At 32.0% G+C, this 20604-nt stretch overlaps 9 protein-coding genes and 1 non-coding gene across 10 annotated transcripts; 4 read left to right on the top strand and 6 right to left on the bottom strand.

Annotated features, from left to right (window-relative positions):
- Window positions 1-262: 262 nt before the first annotated feature.
- On the bottom strand, window positions 263-649 carry NAEGRDRAFT_70732 (uncharacterized protein; the record flags this gene model as incomplete). The annotated part of the gene is made up of 1 exon (XM_002673994.1): window positions 263-649. The coding sequence occupies one exon, from the start codon at window positions 647-649 to the stop codon at window positions 263-265; it is 387 nt and encodes a 128-aa protein (XP_002674040.1).
- Window positions 650-966: 317 nt separating this feature from the next.
- Window positions 967-2802, top strand: NAEGRDRAFT_70731 (uncharacterized protein; the record flags this gene model as incomplete). The annotated part of the gene is made up of 1 exon (XM_002674068.1): window positions 967-2802. The coding sequence occupies one exon, from the start codon at window positions 967-969 to the stop codon at window positions 2800-2802; it is 1836 nt and encodes a 611-aa protein (XP_002674114.1).
- A 1814-nt stretch (window positions 2803-4616) lies between these two features.
- On the top strand, window positions 4617-8830 carry NAEGRDRAFT_70730 (uncharacterized protein; the record flags this gene model as incomplete). Its single annotated transcript, XM_002674067.1, has 6 exons — window positions 4617-4890; window positions 4930-5681; window positions 6070-6941; window positions 6982-7883; window positions 7927-8173; window positions 8215-8830. 6 exons carry the CDS (start codon window positions 4617-4619, stop codon window positions 8828-8830), a joined length of 3663 nt encoding a protein of 1220 aa, XP_002674113.1.
- Window positions 8831-9345: 515 nt separating this feature from the next.
- Window positions 9346-10759, top strand: NAEGRDRAFT_80710 (uncharacterized protein). The gene is made up of 2 exons (XM_002674066.1): window positions 9346-10218; window positions 10275-10759. Exons 1-2 carry the CDS (start codon window positions 9364-9366, stop codon window positions 10320-10322), a joined length of 903 nt encoding a protein of 300 aa, XP_002674112.1. The 5' UTR covers window positions 9346-9363; the 3' UTR covers window positions 10323-10759.
- A 691-nt stretch (window positions 10760-11450) lies between these two features.
- NAEGRDRAFT_70728 (uncharacterized protein) lies at window positions 11451-12269 on the bottom strand (the record flags this gene model as incomplete). Its single annotated transcript, XM_002673993.1, has 4 exons — window positions 11451-11631; window positions 11699-11987; window positions 12075-12136; window positions 12223-12269. The coding sequence occupies 4 exons, from the start codon at window positions 12267-12269 to the stop codon at window positions 11451-11453; spliced, it is 579 nt and encodes a 192-aa protein (XP_002674039.1).
- Window positions 12270-12334: 65 nt separating this feature from the next.
- NAEGRDRAFT_83245 (succinyl-CoA synthetase beta sub-unit) lies at window positions 12335-13987 on the bottom strand. Its single transcript, XM_002673992.1, has 2 exons — window positions 13938-13987; window positions 12335-13612 (listed from the first exon to the last, which is right to left on the bottom strand). The coding sequence occupies exons 1-2, from the start codon at window positions 13978-13980 to the stop codon at window positions 12363-12365; spliced, it is 1293 nt and encodes a 430-aa protein (XP_002674038.1). The 5' UTR covers window positions 13981-13987; the 3' UTR covers window positions 12335-12362.
- Window positions 13988-14395: 408 nt separating this feature from the next.
- Window positions 14396-16189, bottom strand: NAEGRDRAFT_70726 (uncharacterized protein; the record flags this gene model as incomplete). Its single annotated transcript, XM_002673991.1, has 1 exon — window positions 14396-16189. One exon carries the CDS (start codon window positions 16187-16189, stop codon window positions 14396-14398), a length of 1794 nt encoding a protein of 597 aa, XP_002674037.1.
- A 2539-nt stretch (window positions 16190-18728) lies between these two features.
- Window positions 18729-19589, top strand: NAEGRDRAFT_70725 (uncharacterized protein; the record flags this gene model as incomplete). The annotated part of the gene is made up of 1 exon (XM_002674065.1): window positions 18729-19589. The coding sequence occupies one exon, from the start codon at window positions 18729-18731 to the stop codon at window positions 19587-19589; it is 861 nt and encodes a 286-aa protein (XP_002674111.1).
- An 88-nt stretch (window positions 19590-19677) lies between these two features.
- On the bottom strand, window positions 19678-20412 carry NAEGRDRAFT_70724 (uncharacterized protein; the record flags this gene model as incomplete). Its single annotated transcript, XM_002673990.1, has 1 exon — window positions 19678-20412. One exon carries the CDS (start codon window positions 20410-20412, stop codon window positions 19678-19680), a length of 735 nt encoding a protein of 244 aa, XP_002674036.1.
- A 109-nt stretch (window positions 20413-20521) lies between these two features.
- Window positions 20522-20604, bottom strand: NAEGRDRAFT_t479. The gene has a single exon. It is a non-coding gene; the product is annotated as a tRNA-Leu (tRNA).

Below are 20604 nucleotides of genomic sequence, written 5' to 3'. Positions count from 1 at the left end.
CTCTCCTTTTATTGCAAATCTTTGACATGTTTAATTTTGACTTTTGATAGTTTCCACTTGCCAATTTGTAAACTGGTATTTAAATTTATTAAACTATTGAGTAGTTAATTTTCACGGTAATATTGTAATGAAAATGTTCCACTATGTAATATTTCCTTCGTTCACATGTGTCAATATTCAATATTTTTAAATACTTTCAAAAAAAATTGACAACTTGACATTTTTACTGAATGAAATTTAAAACTAATTTCTCAATATTGACTCATTGATTATACGTAGCAATTTCCACCAAATTCAAATCTGGATCTCTTATATAAATTGATGTAATTTTACCAATTGCTCCAGTTCTCAAAATTGGACCCTCAATTATTTCCCAATTTTCACTTTCAATCTTTTCTCTAACTTTTTCCAATGGAATTGAAGCAATAAAACAAATATCTATCGAACCAGGAACTGGTAAATGAGCTTTTGGTTCAAATTCCTTTCCATATTCGTGTATATTAATTTTTTGATTTCCAAATTTGAGAGCTTTACGTTCATTGTTATTTCCAAAGGATTCTAATTGCATTCCCAAGACACGAGTATAGAAATCAATGCATTGGTTGAGGTTGTGGGTGGTGAGCACGATATGGTCAATGTGGTCAATCATTTTTTTTCAAAACTTTTGTTTTTTATTAATAGTTTAATTTCTCCATTTTCATTTATGGAAAGTAAAATGATTTAGATGATTCTCAAGAGTTTAAGAGTTTGGTTCGAATTTTATTCCTTAATGTTTCGAATAAGGTTTTGAATTGAAAATTTCTCAACACTAGAAATTGAAATTTATTTGATTGGTCTAGACTTTCGAACTGGAACAACTAATCTCGTCACTAATCAAAGATTATGATTTTAGGATAATTTGGATCAATAATTATGAATAATATTATTAATGTAACCTTCAATATTATTATTAAATATATTTAAAAAATGTCACAAGATCATGAGCAGCAGTGCATTCTCATTCTGGTGGAAGAACCGTTTTATCTATCAAATAATCAAAATTCCTTTCGGATAAAGTTGAAAGAAAAGTTTACGCAACTGGGAAAAGGTTATTCGAAATGGATTGAAGCTAAAGTGAAATATATTAAAGAACAACGTGAGAGAAGAGTTTCAAATTCACTGTTGCAAGTCAACTTTCTTCCTATTGAATTCTTATTTGATGATTATTTGGTGATTCAAGCAATGAAATCAATTCGTCCAAAATATTCGAATCTTGTCAGAGATTTACCATTTATTTTGAACAGAAAATCATTATTCGAACTGGCATTCAAGGAATGGTTCTGCGATCCTCTCCTTCAATCCTCAGAAACTTCTAAATCAGATCTTGACATTGCTCACATGCTCGTTCAATTTCAAGGAAGACATTTGGCGTTTCTGTCAGAGGAATGTCAATCAGACAAGAGAATTGTTTTATCTGCTGTGAAGAATGATGGGTGGGCTTATCTGTATGCTAGTGAGGATTTGAAAAATGATCCTGAAATTATTATGGCAGCTGTCAAATCAGATTCAATAACTTTGGAAGAATCTGTATTCGAAAGATATCCTGAAATAGCTGTAGAATATCTAGTTCAGCATTACAACACTTCACTTTCTTATCTTTTTAAGGATAAACATGTGGTTTTAGAAGCAATTAAAAGAAATGTGAATGTCTATTCGAATTCAAATATGAAAGACGAATTGAAGAAAGATAGAGAAATAATTTTGGCAATTGCTCCAGTCAACATAACCCTCCTGGATCATGTTAAAGGTATAGATTTATTGCAAGATAGAGATTTTTGCCTTCAATTAGTGAAAATTAATTATTTAGCTTTCAGATATCTATCTGAAAGTATTAGAAACAATGATGAAGAAATCTTATTGAACTGTTTGCAACATGATCCAAGCTTACTTGAACAATCAGAATTGAGAAATAATAAGCAATTTATATTGAAAGCACTCAATCATGATTGTAAAATTCTTCCTTACATTCCTGCTGAACTAATTAAGGATGAAAGTTTTGAGAATTTTAAAGAAAATGAAAAATCAGAAAGTTTACAATTGGAAGACGATTCAAATGACATGTTTATGGTGGGTAATTATGAAGAGAATGATGAGTTTATTGAAGAAGAGGAAGTGAAAAAACCAAACAAACGAAAAGATTTCGAATTGTTGTTCAAACAAAATGATAGAAAGGGAATTTTGGAAGTTATTCGAAATGATGCTTCTTTAATGAGATTTGCAAAGGAAGATTTGTTAAAAGACAGTCAGTTTGCTATGGAATGTGTTATGGTAAATCAGAATTGCATTGAATATTTTCCATTCTTCAAGAATGATAAGGATTTCGTTTTGAAAGTTATAGACCTCGGTAATTTCACAAATATTAGTCTAGCAGAATCACTTGTTTCAGATTTGGATTTCAAACAGAAGATCGCTGACTTGATATTGCAAAGAAAGGTAGTTTTCACTCAAGTTCCAAACTTTCTTACAGACAATGAAGAAATTTTGCTTTCGTCCATGAAAGTGAATCAATACAAATTCTCCTATCAACAAATTCCAAAGAATCTGATAGAAAATAGAGAGTTTGTTATGAAGGCATTGAAATTATCCCCTGCGTTTTATTTGGCTATTGATTTGAATCATGATGAAGAGTATCGAATGGCAGCTCTTAAATATCATGGATTGATTGCTGACTTTTCACACATCAATAGTCAAGAGGAATTTGATATTCTGTTGCGTGAGAGAATGAATTATGCATATGGAGGTGGAACATTCCATTTACATTAAGGAAATCTCTCATTTTATTCTAAACTTTGACAATTAAGCCTCATTCGAACATTCTCATTCTTAAAAAAGTCAAACGAAGGATGATACAAACACAATACCAATATAGAAAATATCAAAACTCCCAAATTATTTAAAAAGTCATAAATCAATGCTGAATTATTCCAAGCAGAAATGACAACTCCAAATCCAATCGCAATAATTTGAATAAAACATGAAAATATCATAATTGCTTGTAAAATTACAATTTTCACAATTGGTTGTTTCCATGAATAATTTGTTTGATCTTTGAATTTCTTTCTTGATTGATTAATAATTGAAAGAACTATCATGGCTACAATCTATTTCAATAATTTTTATACGAAAGTAGGAATAAATTACTTACCAATGAAAATATTGTTTGAGAAAGCAATTGGAAAACAAATAAAACAAATGAAATGATAAAGAAAATTAACTGGATGTTATGAATTATCTTCAAATTCTCAATGAGTAATAATATAAATATGGCAGTCAATAATAAAAAGTAAAAGAAATAAGTAATAAACATGACAGTGTCAAAAATCATTCGAATAACTCTAGTTCTATTCGATTTCAAAACTCCTTGTGAATATTTGATTAAATTAAAGAATAAATGTGAAATGTAATGTAAAACCATGTTAATTATCACTAATCCAAATAAAATGAAAAATGCCTCAATTGACTTGGAGAGAAATAATCCAACTACATCTGCATAAGGTATTCCCACCATGTCAGTTGTCAAATAAGTGTCATTTCCATTCACAATTACATCAATATACAGTTGATCATTCTCTGTATATCCATTCTCAGTTAAATAATTTTCATATCTTGTCAAAATTGAAATGTCAATAAAATTATAACTTGTTCTCCCTGACAGTCCAATCATTTGAGTTGTCAACAATGTCAAAATCATTAAAATTATATTTTTTTGACTTTTTTTTAATGTTTTCCAATCGCTTTTTATGGAAAATCCAACAATTAGTAAAATTAGTAAAATAAAAGTTGCCATAAAGAAGAAGGAGAAGGATTGATCAATTGCCGAGTAAATTAAATCATCAAAGTCAGTCATTGTGAAAACAATAGAGCTGGCATTGTTTGATTCGAAAGTAGACGAAAGTGCAGAGGGCTTGTTGAATGATAGAAACATTTTTTTGTGGTAATTGTTGGGGCTTTGTTCAAGGCACTGTCCAAGATTAGTTTGGATTCATTGCCATGAGAGATACTGTTCGTTTCTGGTAACACTATCCAAATCTTTATAAAATATAGTAGCTAAAAGACTCCGGAGGGATGTTACATGTTAGAATGGTGGCCTTTAAAGAAAAATATTAGCCAATTAATTGTATCGCTTATCAAAACCAACAGTACAAATTATTAATATTTAATAATGTCTTGTAAAGCCTGAGGTGAGGTGGTGAAAATGTTATGAAGCTTCAAAACATTAAGCGGTGTTGAAATTTGATAAAAAAATAAATGGAAATGCAGACGCGTTGTTTTGCCGAGTGCTTTTTAAAAAATGTTGTGAATTTTTAAAATTCCATTGCATTCCGATAATTAAATTGTCTAAAGGATTCCATTTTACGACTTTCAATTTAAAGTGCATTATTCAATATTAATATTTAATACCAACCGTAGAGTGATCATCTACAATTTATTTTCAAAATTACTGTAGAGTGATCACGTTTGGTTATTTTGTAAATTCTACCCTGCTTGCCATAAATATCCAAACGTGATTTCAAGCTTTCATAACAAGCAAGGTTATCACTAATTGCCAATAGCACTCAATTAAACAAATCAAAAAAATGGTATCAACACTTGACATTATTAACTTTGCAGTAAGCCTATGCCATGAACGTTTAACGCCTTGTTGCCGTTGGTGTAAATGTTGTGATTTACTGGGCAGTCACGTTGTTGGCTCAAGCTCTGGATTTTATTGTTCTAGATGTTTGGACTTTTTGAAGTTGAATCCCTCAGAACAAGTGAATACAATTGACACCAGTAACATTAAGCGTTATCTTGCATCTTTTATAGACTTGGATCCTGGTTTTCTAACAGATGAAATTGAATGGAGCAAAAGTAGGTTGTTTTTGAGATACTAATTTTACACTTGAATAGATGCGCTTAATACTATTAAGTCTATGTCTAATAATGGGAATGAATCAATTTTAGAACCTTTATATGCTGTATGTTTATCATTGCAAGGAAGACACAAAGAGGCTTTGAACATTGCATCCGATATCAAGTTAAGAGAGATTATTGTCACTAAGTTTTGGGACAAATTGAGCGTTCATTATGAGTTAATTAGAGGAGAGATGGCGCAGTGGAGAACCTCTAAAGAAAGCTTGATCGAAATTACGAATCAGTTGTATAATTTTAATAATGTCATTCAACATTTATTGACATTTAAAAAACCGTTGGACTCCACTTTCAAAATTACACTTGTGGGAGGCTCATCAGTAGGTAAATCAACTGTTATCAACAGTATTCTTGGAGGACTAGTTCTACACTCTGATGTTTTACCATCAACTAGTGGAGTTATTATTTGTGAGAATGGTAACAAGGTGGAGTATTATCGTCTATCCCAACAACTTGAACGAGTTACTGAGCTAGACGAACAAAGCTTTTCTAGTGATGCTAATTTCGATTCAGATTTCAGTGAGGATTTGAATGACGAATTTGAACAAAAGATATTCAGCATTCAGCTTCCAGGATATGAATTATTACAACTTGATATTAATCTATGTGATACTGCTGGCATAAATCAAAAGAATTGTGAGGCAATAGATTCAAACACTTTGGAATTTGTTGAAAACTCAGATGTCGTCATTTGTGTTGTTGATTTTACAAACATTCAATATCCAGATCGAGTAAGTATTCTCCAACAGATTTCATTAATTTTCTTAGAATATATTGTCCATTCTTAAAGAAAAAAACATTGAACCTAACATTATTCTTTACAATATGGTAGACAAAGAACAAGACAAAAGTAACGTTGAAAGGTATAAAAAATACCATCAAACACAAGTAATAGAGTATTTTGGAGATATTCCTTCATTTAGAATATCAGCAAAGAATGCTCTAGAATCCAAAATGAAAAGGAACCAAATACCAGATTGCGAATTTTTCGAATTTCAAGAACACCTTCTTCTATTAGTCCTTCAAAAATTACAAGATTTCCCACAATATTACTCCACTAGAATATTGGAGGTCTTGAACAATATTATAACAACAATCATAGAAGAGAAATCAATTGAGGATATCAATATTTCCAAGAATAAGCTTTTCCAACAAATTGAAAAGTTTATGGTTGTTAATAGTGAAAAGTTTAAGAAAAAGATTGCGAATAGTCATATAATTTCTTCTGATATCAAAGACAAACTTTACTTTGAAGATATATTGGATGTGGGAGAATACAATGAAAGAGTAGTTTCAAGAGTAGTGAATTGTTTACTTCTGAGATTAGTTAATATTCAATCTATTCAATTGCTTTTCCTTACTAAGCTTGGAGATTTCTTGCATTATGATTTTGCAAATCCCAAAAATGAACTCCCTAATCCAGTAGATCAAAAGAATGATATTATCGAAAGATCCAAATTGACTAATTTTGGATTTTGGGAATCAACTATTTCTTCTAAAATAAGAAATATTGGAGGATTTTTCAGCCTCCTTTTCCAGCTTAAACAGCCTCATTTCGGGAATGGAGAGAGGAAAAAGAAAGTAGGAAAAGATGATATTGATCATCAAATCGACTCTGTAGTGAGATTATTTCCGGATATCATGTTGAGCAAGATGAAAACGTTGGCAGAGTCTATTATTGATCGAGAATATCAAGAGAGAATGGTAGCTTTCAATATTCTGAAAGCCTCTGGTGCCACAGATATTGGCAATAATGAAATACCATTCAACATTTCAGACTTAGATGAATTGATGAAAAATTATGTTGAAACCTATTTCTTTGCTAATAAGGTATTTTACAAAGATAAATTACCCGAGCTAACAAACCCGATTGGATCGGGAGCTTATGGCACCGTTTATAGAATATTTTGGAACAACCAAAATAAGGTTGTAAAGGTAATACCCAGGGCTAAGCAAGATTATCCGTTTTACAGAGAAGTTTTTATACTAATGTAAGTATTTTAATTCTTTTGTAATCACCAACATGTAAAGATTTCTCAATATTAAGTATAAACTTAAAGAGCTTGCCCAAGTGGAAACAATATTACGAGACGAAAACAACACAATCTATATCATTCAAGACGAATTAGACCAAAACTTGGCAGAATGGAATCAAACAAACCCAAGCCGTTTTCAGAAAATCAAAATACTCATTCAAATAGCTGATGCTCTTAAAAAGGTTCACGCTTTTAATATTGTTCATCGAGACATCTCAGCAAAAAATATTATGATATCATCGAATGTAGTTACACTTGTAGATTTTGGATTCGGTAAAATATGTCTTGGAGAAGACAATTCATCTGGAGGTACAACCTTTTTCAGATCTCCACAAGTAGCAGAAGGAGGTTTATATACTTATAAGTGCGATATTTATTCATTTGGAAAATTGTTAGAATATTGTGGTATTGATCAAGAATTTAGCAACTTATGTCATAGATGCACTGCAAGAGAAGAAGAACACCGACCAGATAACTGGGATATTATTATTCAGGAAATGAAGTCAAAATTGTTTCAGATAGTGTCATTTTCTCCTAAACAAATTGAAGCAAATCATAATGTCAAGATGATCCTGTTAGTGAAAGGAAATCTTCAAAACATCCACGAACTTTTATTGATTCAAGGAAATAATAATATTGTAGCAACAGTTTTTAGTTGTAAAGAACTATCCCATGCTTCTGATATTGAGAAATATGTCGAAATAGTGTGGGAATTTTGTGAAGACTTTTTGGAAAATATAAATGAAGATGAAGTCAATTTAAAATTTGGAGAAGTCGTAATTGGAAATATTGAAGTAGTATGTAAGATTTCTAGAAACTCTGAGTTGATGAGTGGTTACGAAATCAGGGACGTGGATTTTATTTCAACAATCATCAAAACCCATGCATATTATTCCAGTAAGTGTTCTATTTTTATTAGATGATAATGACAAATCGATAGCACCATGTTATCACTATGCATTAGAGTTGGTCATTGGTTGTAATTGCAACCAAATAATTTCCTTGTTGAGCCCTGATACTATTCCACTAGCAACTCACTTACTACCTGACCTTGATTTAATAGATCTCAAACGACTTTATGTGGTTTCATATTTGATTTTACATGAAAGATACGTTGAAAGAAATACCTCTCCAATATTTATTAGTTTTCCAGATGATTATTTGTTTGAATCTTTATACTTTCAGTTGTAAGTTTTGTTATGAATTATCTCATTAATGTAAAATGAAGAACAAACTTAGGAAATGATTTATACGTACCAATTCAATGTAAAATAATTCGTGAATCTGGCGATTTTATTATTGAGACACCAAATGGAGACTCATTAAGCAATTACTACTTGTCCAAAATGATCCCAAATGATAGAATATCATTAATTAAAAGAGTAGGACAGACATTTTGTTTCCTACATCGTCACAACTTGGTTTACACGTGTTTGGATTTTTCAAATATTATCAATGACAACGGTATTTGGAAATTAGCCTTCATGTCATTGAGTAACTTGGGTGATGGCAGCGAAATTCAGACAGTTGCTGGTACAATGGATTCATATATCCCTCCAGAGATGATAGAAGGTATTGATTACTCTCAAGAATCGGATTTATACTCATTTGGAATGTTTTGTTTACATATTTTAGATGGATGTGTCGAAGGTGATATTGAAAAAAGAATTGAGGGCGTCAAAGTATACGAAAATACTTGTGATATAAAGCCACTACAACAAATTTTACGTGGAGTACTAAGATATAACAAGAAGGAAAGAATTAAGTCTGAAATGTTGGGTAATTTATTGGAATCAGTTGTAATTTATGATTTTTGCAGAAAACCATTTTATAAGTGTTGCTGAAGATTGTTTCCTTAATACAACAATGTGATATAATTTAACATGGTGATGAACTAGAAATTGAGGGGGTCTATATAATCCTCACAAATCCCAATTTAGTTTCATTGTATTCGAAAAGGTGTTAGGATAGCACAAGTGCTCGATCATTAACCCATTTCATATTTCACGAGATAATATTCGAAATGAAGATTACTTTCATTTTGTATGAAGCCAAGAATAATACAACCATATTACACTTTTTAGAAACAACGGCTGTTTCTTCCAATTTCATTAACTGCCTTCCTAAAAGTAGAATTTTTGGAATTTGATTGTTTTTTGGTTTCGAATAAAGAAATATTTTTTCAAATCCGTTACCGTAACTTTTACTATTTTAGTATTATTACTTTACAATTTAGAAAATAAACTCTTTAATAAACAATATTTAATTGTTTCGAATAAAGCTCAAATGATACTATGGCAGATTATCCAACTTATTCATTATTCGAAACTAAACCACCTCACTACAAAACAAAATATCACAAAAAAAACAACAAACAATGGCCAACAACAGAAAATCCACCAAAAACGAAACTACTCAACTAACTCCAAACAAACAACCACTCATCCTTCCAGTCACCATTCTACTCAACCCACGTGTGGTATATGCAAATCTTTTGAATAACTCAACTAATTTAAGTTCATGTGCAGTTTCTACTAGCTCATCAGGTAGTTCCAAATCAAAAGATACTTCCTCTAGCAATTTATTTCTAAATGTCACTAATCATGGTACTGGAAATTCACCTGGAAGTCCTGTCAACAATAGTACTTCATCAATTGGCTCCACTGATAAGGAGTATTTCATAAATATGTATGGAAACAGTTCTGGTAGTTTAAATTCAGCTGAATGTACCACACCAACAAGTATTGTTGGTTCGAATCTATACGATTCTTCTGAATCTGGCCATTCAGATTCGTCTGATTCATTCTCCAGTTTACAAGATCCAAACAATGCTCAACCTAATCCAAATAACTTGAGTATCTCACCAAATAACTGTCAAGCCAATCCACTAAATACCACTCACAACAGTTCTGTACCATATTATCATCAAAACTTTTACTATCAAGATCAACCAGTTCCAAAAACTAACAGTGATGAAATTATTGAAAATTTGAAACACAAATTCCTTGATTATTGTGAAGATCAAGCAAAGATGGCAAATGAATTTGAGATCAAGTTGATGTTTTTGGAACATTTCTTTGATCCAATTAATGAGAAAGTTCCATCAAAGGTTTTCAAATCGAGTGAAGCTGTTTTCAGTCGATTGGATTTGTTTTGTAAAGTTTTGATTGCTTTAAAGATGCCATACGAATCTGTTGAAATTGAAAAGCTTAAAAGTGAATCACCAGATAAGGTATGGTTCTATTTAAAGTATCTACCAAGTCAATTGGATCATACTCCACTATTCAGACACGTGTACTTGAGAGAATTCTTACAAGCTCAAAGTGTGAATTGTAAAGATCCAAAACATGCACTTCTCTCTAAGGAAGAGTTGGTTCATAGCACTGGAGGAACCATCTCTGAGGAGAATAGATTCACTGTTGGTCTGCTTGATGAAATTAAACTCATTTGTAACATGTTCCTATTAGAATTGGGTGATTGGTTTGCAATCTTTGAATTTAAACAAAACAAGAAGGTCAGGAAGTGGTTTGAGAATGGTTTGGTTGATGGAAATCTTCCAAAATATGTTGTTGAAATCTATAGAAAGAAGAAGGAGAAGAATGAGAAGGCCAACAGAGAATTCAAGTTCAATAATGAAGATTTGAATATCAAGCATGTTATTGACAGTGATTGGAACTTTTCAAATTGGATGTGTAGGGAACATGGTGGTGATTGGTATTTAACCTATTCCAAATTGCCAAATGTAATGCAATGGAATTCAGATGAAGATCACTCCAGAGATAATTTAGAATTGAGAAATTCCAAGATTGTTGGTTATTTTGATCATCCAATTAATGACGTTGTGAAATCTACACACTTTGATAGTCATCTTGAATATTGTTTCCACAATGTCCAATGGCATTACTATACTCCAATTAATGCTGCAAGCTCCATTCAAAAGTATCCAGCTGTAATTATGACTTCCAAGTTTGATTTTGGTCCGCTATTCTCATTGAGAGGAGTTCAATTTGTATTTTCAAGCAAATCTCATTTCCATGGTGAGAAACTTATTGAAAACGCCTTCCTATTCAAATCAAGTGATTTCGTCAAGAATGAAGAAATCAAGGATTTGATCAAGTGTCCATTTGTTGGTTCCAGAATTTACAACATGGTTGACAAGTACAGAACTCGTTATGTTGAAGCTAGAACTTGTAACCTTGGTGGTTTCCTCAATAAGAAATTCGTCTTTACCAATCCAATTTCATCCAAAAAGCTCTGTATGGACAATTATAATGGCATTCTCAAAGCTGTAAAAGAAGCCAAAGAGAAGGGAAATCCAATGCCATCATTCTCCTCCAATTATCTTGCCAAGATCCTCTACGATTATTGTAAATATTACTGTGGAGTTGATTTGGAAAAGAAATCTTTATAAGATTCCATAGATAAATAAATAATCAGGAGTTTTTTCAAGCTACATTGAAATGTTTAAACTCTGCTATATCTTTCATCAAATGCAGCAACAGCAAATACTGCACAACATTGAACACAAATTGCCAAACAAGTTGCACATACACAGAACAATGGGAATGCAACATATTGAGTAATAATGAATGGATTCATTAAGGAATACATTTCCTTTCTCATTTCTCTACAAGAATCCTTATATCTTGAATATTTCAATAAATTAATGTTAAACAATTTAAATTCTTCATCAACTTGTTCTGAAAACTTACAAGTAAACAGTCAAGGCAATTAAAACACCCCAAACAGCAAGTCCAAGTATTGCAAAACAACATTGTGATAGAGAATTAAATGGTTTCGGTTTCTTACTTTGTTCATCTCCATTGGTGTTATCACCATTACCACAACAACATTGATCTAAAATTGAAGTTAATAAATTACAAATACTTCCACAAGCTGTAATAACAAGTAATATACAATAGGCTAACATTAAATCGGATATAGTTTCAGATGTGCAACCTGTACTATTCTTATCTAATTTGATATCATTATGAACGGTAACTGAAGAAATTAATATTGATCATGATCAAGATTAAATATATATTGAATATATTATTATTATTATTATCTTTATACAATTCTACATACAACCCCAGATAGCCATTGATAAGGAGAATAAAAAGGAAACGGCCGAGATGCAACCCACAGATCTGATAATAATAATAATAACAGATGATCACGTTTGATAATTTAATGTTGATGGAGGTTATGATGAATAATGTCAATTTAAACCTACCCAACAATAACGAGAGCAACTTTTCCTTTGTTTGCTTGTTGTGACATTTTTTAATATTGTTTGATGTTGAACAAATGTGAACTGTTTGCATTTTCTAATTAATCTAAGGTGATTTAAATTAGCAAATTAGTAGAAATTATTTATTTCAATTGAGCAACTGACTTGATGGCAGCATCATCGAGATCCTTAGCAGCAATAACCTTAAGAGTACCAGTCTTGGCAGCTTCTTCCAAGATTTGGAGACCCTTATCAACATTAGTACCAGCCAAACGAACAACGATTGGAATACGGACACCCAATTCACGAGCAGCTTGAACAATACCTTCAGCAATAACATCACATCTCATGATACCACCGAAAATGTTGACCAAAACACACTTGACACTTTCATCCTTCAAAATGATAGTGAAAGCTTGCTTAACTTGGTTAGTAGTGGCACCACCACCAACATCCAAAAAGTTAGCTGGAGCACCACCGTGCAATTGAATAATGTCCATAGTGGCCATAGCCAAACCAGCACCATTGACCAAACAACCAATGTTACCATCCAATCCGATATAGTTCAATTCACATTTGGCAGCTTCAACTTCTCTTGGATCTTCAGCAGCCCAATCACGCATAGCAAAGATGTTAGCTTGTCTGAAAGCAGCATTATCATCAATGTTCAATTTACAGTCAACACATGAGAGATCAGCAGTGTTATCAAGTTCAACGAGTGGATTGATTTCCAATTGAGCAGCATCAGTCTTACGGAACATGGTGTACAACTTCTTCATGATTTGAGCAGCTTGTTCTGGCTTCTTGAATTGGAGTTCCTTAGCATATTCAGTGGCATCAGCAAGAGTTGGACCATTTTCGAGATCTCTGATGAGCAAAGTCTTGATAGCTTCTGGCTTTTCTTCAGCAACTTGTTCAATATCCATACCACCTTCATAACTTCCGACGAAAACTGGGCATTGAGCAGCTCTGTCCAAGAGGATGGCAAAGTAGAATTCTCTGTTAAAGTCCAAGCATTCAGCAAAGAAGAGCTTGTCGACCTTGATACCCTTTTCACCAGTTTGTTTAGTTACGAGAGTATTACCGAGCATTTTGCTAGCAACATCAGCAGCAACTTGTTCGTTCTTTGTGAATTTAACACCTCCTTGGAATCCATTTTCAATGAATGATCCTTTACCTCTACCACCAGCCAAAATTTGAGACTTGACAATAAAGTTCTTGGTACCAGTTTCAGTCTTCAATTGAGCAAGAGTAGCTGGAATGGCTTCCAAGTTATCAATGGTAATACCTCTTTGGTGAGGAACATCGAATTGTTTGAAGAGTTCCTTAGCTTGATATTCGTGAATGTTGAGGCATCTTTGTTGTGTGGTATTCTTGATGTTAATAGAATTAACTATTTACCAAGATGAAGAAAATCCAATCAATTTCACAGATCATTTTAGTTGAATATTAAAGAACATTTTTAAATATTTTCGTGATTGTATTAGATGTAGAAAGAAACATCATGATGAAGTTAGGCAGCAGCATTATTTGTTATTAGTGTTATTGTTATTATTATTGGTACAAGTGATAATGTAATTGTTATTATTATTTGTATCAAAGTAAAATTTCAATACAAAATATCAATATCCGCGCCAACATTGCACAATTTAAATTAGTCAACAACAGAAGAAGAAGAACAATAATTAACAACATAAAGAGCCGAATAAATTACGTACCTTTCTTTGATTGAGAGGCAACACGTGAGAGGAAGGTCTTCATTTTTTTGTGAGTGGTCTCTTATTAAAAAAGTTTCTTTTTTGGACCCCTTTATTGATCACTCGTTATGGCATTAAATACTACAAGCATAAATGTGTTGTTTGTACAAAAGATAATATTATCTAGTAATATTGCAATTTGGTTATGAATGAAAGAATTGTGATGAATAAAAGATGATAATCGATATGATCGTGATGGAGAGTTAGATGTTATGGAAATTTCATAGAGTACTTTTTTGGAACTCAAAGAAGGCTTTTTAGAAGGCTGATTAATTTATTGGAGAGAAGTAAAATTAAGGCCTTTGTAAAAAGCAATTTAATATTATTATTCTATTATTTAAATCAATTCAATAATATAATTTCTATAATTGAATGAAATATTTCAAAATTTTAAAATCAAATCCAATTTTTGAAATATTTTACTCAAAGTTAAATGAAATATCTATCAATTTCCTTTTCAATTTATCATCATGACTCAATTTGCACATGGAAAACAATTCACCTCTCCTCGATACTTCTCTCTTCTCCTTAGCACCTGTTATCAGTTCACTGAAATAATTTCTTCCCTCAAGTAAATAACTCGTAAATTCGTACATTGAATAATAGTCTGAGAAACTATCAATGGCATAGAAGGAAATGTTTTGAGAACTTGTTGGATTTCTCTCTGTTAAATTATTGGAACAACTGCCATTACTGGCCATGAATTGGGAAACTATATATTTGAAAACTATGGAAGGATTCTTGACATCTCCTTTGAGTGAATGTTGAAGTGGTAATTCTTCTGATTTGACCAATTTGCAGAATTCAGCAACATTGGAAAAGCATACATAGATTTGAGTTTTACATCCATTTTGTTGCTGATTATTTCCAAAGAAGTAACTAGTCATTTCTCTGAAGGAATGCAAAGATTTCTGAAGGACTGATTTGTCTTGAGCTATCTCATCTAGTGAAAAAATCATTAAAAATCCATCAACGTTATTGAATGATCTCAACCACTTCGTCTTTTCTCCTCCCATACTTGAAATATCCAATACTGAATAGAGACAATCATAATTTCCCTGATCGACAATCTTAATTTCATTAATTTTGAATTTACGTCTCTGTGCATTCGATAAATCTGAAACTGTTAAATTGTAACTAGAATCTAATAAGTGAGGAATGGAATTTAAAAAGTACTCTGCATAAACTTTCTCATCCATGTAAACCTGCTGTTCAACTAATTTAGAGGCTGCACGTTGAATAGCCTCACTCTTCCATAACAATTCCATATTTGTGAGAATATTTGCATTCCAATGACCAAGTGATTGTAAAATAAATGATTCATCATTGTTAACTAACATGTCAATGAGTTCATTGATGAAATCATCATGTGAAAATGTTTCTTCTCTAGTGAGTGGTGATAATGACCATGAATCAAACCTTTTCAATGTTTTCGAATAGTCCACCATCTGATCAACACCTTCATTAGAACAAGTTGATGTAGAACATTCTTGAATTAATTGAGATGAACAACTTCTATTTACATATGCAAAACACAATCTTCTCAAATATAAAGCACACAATTGCATAATCTTGCTTTTGGTTTGTGTTTCTTCACTTTTTGGTAAAAATCTCTGAAACCAATATTGAAATAAATCTTCAGAATGAGTATTTACTCCATAACTTAACATGAGAACCATTTTTTGCTTTTTGGTATGAGCAAATCTATTCGAATGGTCCATCCAATCAGATTCATTAGAAACAGAAGAAAACCAAACAGTTGGTTGTTTAGTTTGTTGCTGTTGAGTCTTTCTAAAATTTTCAAGTTTTGGTGAGTAGTTTGGACCAGAGCTCATTCTCTTGGTTCTTGAGGTTAGTTTCGGTGAATTTTGTGGAGAAGTAGAATAGGAAGAATCAGAAAGATTGTCAAATATTACATCGTCATGATTTCTAACAAATTTTGGAGAACGAGGTGAATGGAAAGGAGACGAAACTATTTCATCACCTCCACTACTACTGCCACTTGAAGAACCTCCAACAATAATTAAAGGAGCTTGACCAGAAGGATGAGGTGGAGATAATCCATTAGAATGTGCATCATCAAATACATTATGACTGTGGAGATTAGTTGGTGTTGAACTGTTATTCGAAAGGTTTCCACTAATTACATATTCGTCTCCTTGCTTTTCGTTAGAGGAAATGAAAACACGTGGAGCATGAATGTTTTGACCCATTTTCTTGTTGTGATTCTTCTTGAAAGAGACCCTTAAAGTCTACGAACATCACAAATGAAACGAGCTCAGATTCTTTTTTGGAAATTATTTAACCAGTTTCCTTTTTTGAAGGTTTCCTTTTTTGAGCGAAAGACTTTTCGTGGCCATCAAAATTTTATTAAATGGTGAGATTAGATTAAATGTTCAGGTTTGTGCACATGAAAATTGAATTAATGATGAATAATTTTAGAGATAATTGCTTTTTATTCGAAATGTCAACAAAAGTCAAATGAAACCATCACATCTTTCAAAAGAATTGGTAGATTTTTAACATACGTTTAGGCGAATCGTACATGGAATTTACTGGAATAGCCTTGTTTCGAATAAAGTAATTTGAATAAAGAACTAATTAGTATTAAATGTGGTACATAAACTCTTATCAGTAACACATTTAAGTTAATATTCTTAATTATTTACAATTTAAATATTCAAAAAATTATTCTACGGTTTTTGAATATTTAATTCTATGAATCATTGAATCATATTCAATTATTTCCTTCTTCATTTCGGAATAGGTCATTTTTCTATCTTTTAAATCAGTTTTATTCGAAAGTGAAATGAATGGATTTGTATACAAACTAAACTGATATAATAAACTGTGTGATGACAACACTTTCCGATTGAAATCTTTAGAAATAACCAAAAGATTCGGTAAATCTCTCAAAGGCAAATAGGATAAAATTTCTGTAAATAAAATTTCATCTGGAAGTTCTTTCACTCGCGAAAGATTATTCGACGAAAAGAAGTTTCCCATTTTTTTTAATTGTTACAATTCTAATGACCTGTGCACACTGTTGGTTGTATCCAATTGAAACCTTAATTGTATATTTTAAGAATGCCATATCACGATGAATGCACCTCTATTGACCAAAATCTAATTACCTCTGAGTGCGCAAAGAGGAGAAACAACAATATCCAGATGAAAATTTCTTTATTAATTCAAATTCTTGTGATGAGTGGAAAATCCAAAAATCCGAATCATAAAATTAGTGGAATCATCATGGAAATAGATAACTGGTATCGATGATGAAATTTACACAACAAAACAAAATAACTAAATAACAAAAACTAAGAGCAAAATGTCAGCTAGAAATACTTCATCAAATTCTTCATCATCCAAAGATAGAATTCCAATAAAAACAGAAAGGACAAGATCTAAACCAATTGATTTATCTAAAATTATCATTATTTGATATTGATACTTCAAATATTATGAGTGGAACTAGACATCGTAATAATATTGATTATCATCATGCTAATTTAAATGGTAAACAAATTTCGGTGAAAAGATCTTTGAAAAATTCAATACAATCAACCACCACAGCTAAGAAGATTACCAAATCGAAAAAGATGTAAATTACAACTTGTAAATAATTCAGTAAATTGTAAATAAAACAAAATGTTTGAGATTAAGTTTAAGCTCGTACTCAGTGCTGATGAAATTTTATATTGAAACAAATCTCTTTCGGAGCAATAACTAAAAAAATTTATAATACCGATTATTATACACTACAATTTTTCGAATCTATTCAGATTCTCGACCAAGCACTCTTGTGATGGTGTACTTTTGGAGTGTGTATCGTAGGAACAAAGTTCATTCACAGCTTCGTCATTGGACGGGGACTTTTAGGAGTGGAGTTATCGCCTAGCCTTTAAGTTGCATAGTTGGAAACTAATCAAGAGTTAGACCGTGACTAATGGAAACCATAGGGAAAGTAAACATCGCGAAATAATAGAAAATTAAATGGGGAAGCATCTGAAATATCTGTCAAGGATATCGAGAAGGTGATCCAATACCATCTCTTACGCTGCAATAAAATTCTTACGTAACGTTCTACAATATCTATTCTCTTTGATTATATTCTTATAAAATTTCCTTTCTGTTCATAATTAAATCATTACTCTCCACGCCTCGGTATCTTTACATTGTTTTGCCCGTGCTAAACTAAAGAAACCTGCTTTAAATCTTTGACAGAAGATAGCTATATGTTATTCTACAGACAAGAATAAACAATACATAGTTTGAATCCATCTAAACCTCGATGCCGAAAGTTACGGCGATAGTTTAGCGCTGTGCTACTTGCATCTTGGTCAATCTAGAAAACCGCACAAACGTACTAGACGTTGAGGTATTTTTTTGAGGGACGCAATAACTAAAAAAATGGAAACAAGACACTTCCTGTCTCCCAGGGATCATGATGAAGATAAATTTCTCGGTAATATTCTCTGTTCTATCCAATTTCCCAAGAATTCCCTTCCAATAGAAGAAAAAATAGTCATCCAACTTTTGAAAGAACGGCCAACCTCAGATACCTGTAATACGTTGTGTGAAATAATATCATCAAAATTTATCAAATTGCCGAATAATGCAAGTGATGAAAGATTTTTGCTGGTGTCGTTTCGTGTATGGAGGCAGATTTCATATTATGGAGTTGCTCTATTCGACTTGTGGAGGAAAGAATATATTATTGAATCTGAATTTGTTTTTCAGGATCATGAAATGGTTGATGATTTGATTGTTATTGAAAATAGTCCATATTTTCTTTGTTATTCATTGTATGATTTTAAGGGCTTCAAATTAATGAAAGTTCATGAGGATGGAAAGATTACATTTGTGAAAGATTTAGAAAAAGTAGAGAGTTCTATTTTGAAAGAGAGTGATTTTTTGATATTCCACCAATCAATGTTTAAACTGAATTTAACAAGTGAAATGTTGGAAAGTAGATCATCAATTTCTTGCTTTCAAGCAAACCCAGGAATTGTACAAGAAGGAATGGGTGGTGTAGTTTCACCCTCTACTCATGGTTGTCAGTTATTGAGTTATAATGTTGAGGAAGGAAGTGGAAGTGTGATATCATATGGTGGGTCATTGTTTGGTTCAAGCTTTACTTCATCAAAAATTATTAGATTTGATTTCAGTGATCAATGTAAGAGTGTAACAAGAGGTTTTGAATCCTCGTTAGATGTAAAAGCTTCCTTTAATTCAAGTGTTCTCATAGCTGGTCGGTATTTAATCAGTTTTTGTGGATACTATAGAGGTAAATTGATTTACTCAGAAAGGATTGGTATATTTGATTGTCTTTATAATTGTAGGATTGGACATTTTACTCTTGATTGCTCAGAGGAAGAAAAAGAAAACCTCTTACGAATTAATCCTCAATCTCATTATCAAATCAGATCAGGAAATAGGATTTTGCTATTTGGAGGAATTAGGAGATATTTACTTTACAATGCAAAAAAGGACATTGGGTTCAATGACATTTCATTTTTTGAAATGAAACTTCCAACATTTGTATTACCTCCATTGAAATTCTCTAAGCTTGCCACAAAATCATACAATGATATTATGTTCGAATTTTGATAATTTCACTTTAATCTCAATTTAAAATTGGCCAGTGGACTAACCAACAATTAGTTGAATAATGTGATCTTGCCTAATTTATTTATATTTATTTGGAATCATTTTCTTTAGGTGGGGCACTACTGGCTCTCACATCTCGAATGTGACAACAAAAGTAAATGACATACATTACACAAACATAAACTTCAGCTTGAATATTCCACTTCCCATAAAGGAAAATCTTTTCAAATACTTGAGATCCTACTGCCAATACACCAACAACCAATTGAAGTCCACCACTCCAAGGCAACAATCTCCCAAACATTTTAATATAACCTCCCAAATGGATATACATTAGAAAGTGATGGAAAGTATTAGTTACAATTGGAGCCACATGAATTTCTCCCAACAGAGTCTTCTTGTTCAACAGTCTGTCTTCTTGCATAATCATTGAAGAAGGAGCATAGAAACAAGCCCATACCAAGCTGAGAGTAGTGATGTGATGAATGGCAAAGTGACCACTCAATCCTTCATCACTCTTCTTGGCATGATTCAGAATAATCACCAACACAATATCAAGAAACTCATAAATTTTGGACAAGTAATAGATATAAATTAATAGATCACTTGACTGTGGTTTTTGATGGAATAACACAAATGATATGCAATAGACTCCAGAAAGTATGCCATATAGAGTGTTGTTAAAAGAAATGATTTTTCTAATGGATGTTTCATATTTCCGAAGATTTGGGAATTGCTTTTTCAAAATCCATCCCAACGATTTGACGATGACCAGAAAGAACAAGGTAAAACTGATCATACTAGCGAAGGAAGTTAGAAACATTTTTTTGGAATGGATTTTCACACTTGCATTTCAAAAATTGAATATAAAAGCAATTATTTAGCAATATATTCGATCAAGTTCCATTTCTTTCTGGCAAAGAAAAAGGAAATGCCAGCGGTGGGGTTCGAACCCACGAACCCATTCGGGATAAGATCTTAAGTCTTACGCATTTGACCACTCTGCTACGCGGGC

Source organism: Naegleria gruberi (assembly GCF_000004985.1).
Source record: "Naegleria gruberi genomic scaffold NAEGRscaffold_42, whole genome shotgun sequence".
Lineage (NCBI taxonomy): Eukaryota > Heterolobosea > Eutetramitea > Acrasida > Naegleriidae > Naegleria > Naegleria gruberi.
The sequence above is the reverse complement of the archived record's forward strand: the minus strand, read 5'-3'. Positions and strand labels throughout refer to the sequence as shown.

Excerpts from the sequence above, each read along its gene's own strand:
- NAEGRDRAFT_80710 (XM_002674066.1), top strand. The coding sequence starts at position 9,364 with ATGGCCAACAACAGAAAATCCACCAAAAACGAAACTACTCAACTAACT. Across the intron at positions 10,219-10,274 it reads AAAGTGAATCACCAGATAAG|ACACGTGTACTTGAGAGAAT; the intron begins GTATGGTTCTAT and ends TCCACTATTCAG.
- NAEGRDRAFT_83245 (XM_002673992.1), bottom strand. The coding sequence starts at position 13,980 with ATGAAGACCTTCCTCTCACGTGTTGCCTCTCAATCAAAGAAAG. Across the intron at positions 13,613-13,937 it reads TGCCTCTCAATCAAAGAAAG|TTAATTCTATTAACATCAAG; the intron begins GTACGTAATTTA and ends CTTGGTAAATAG.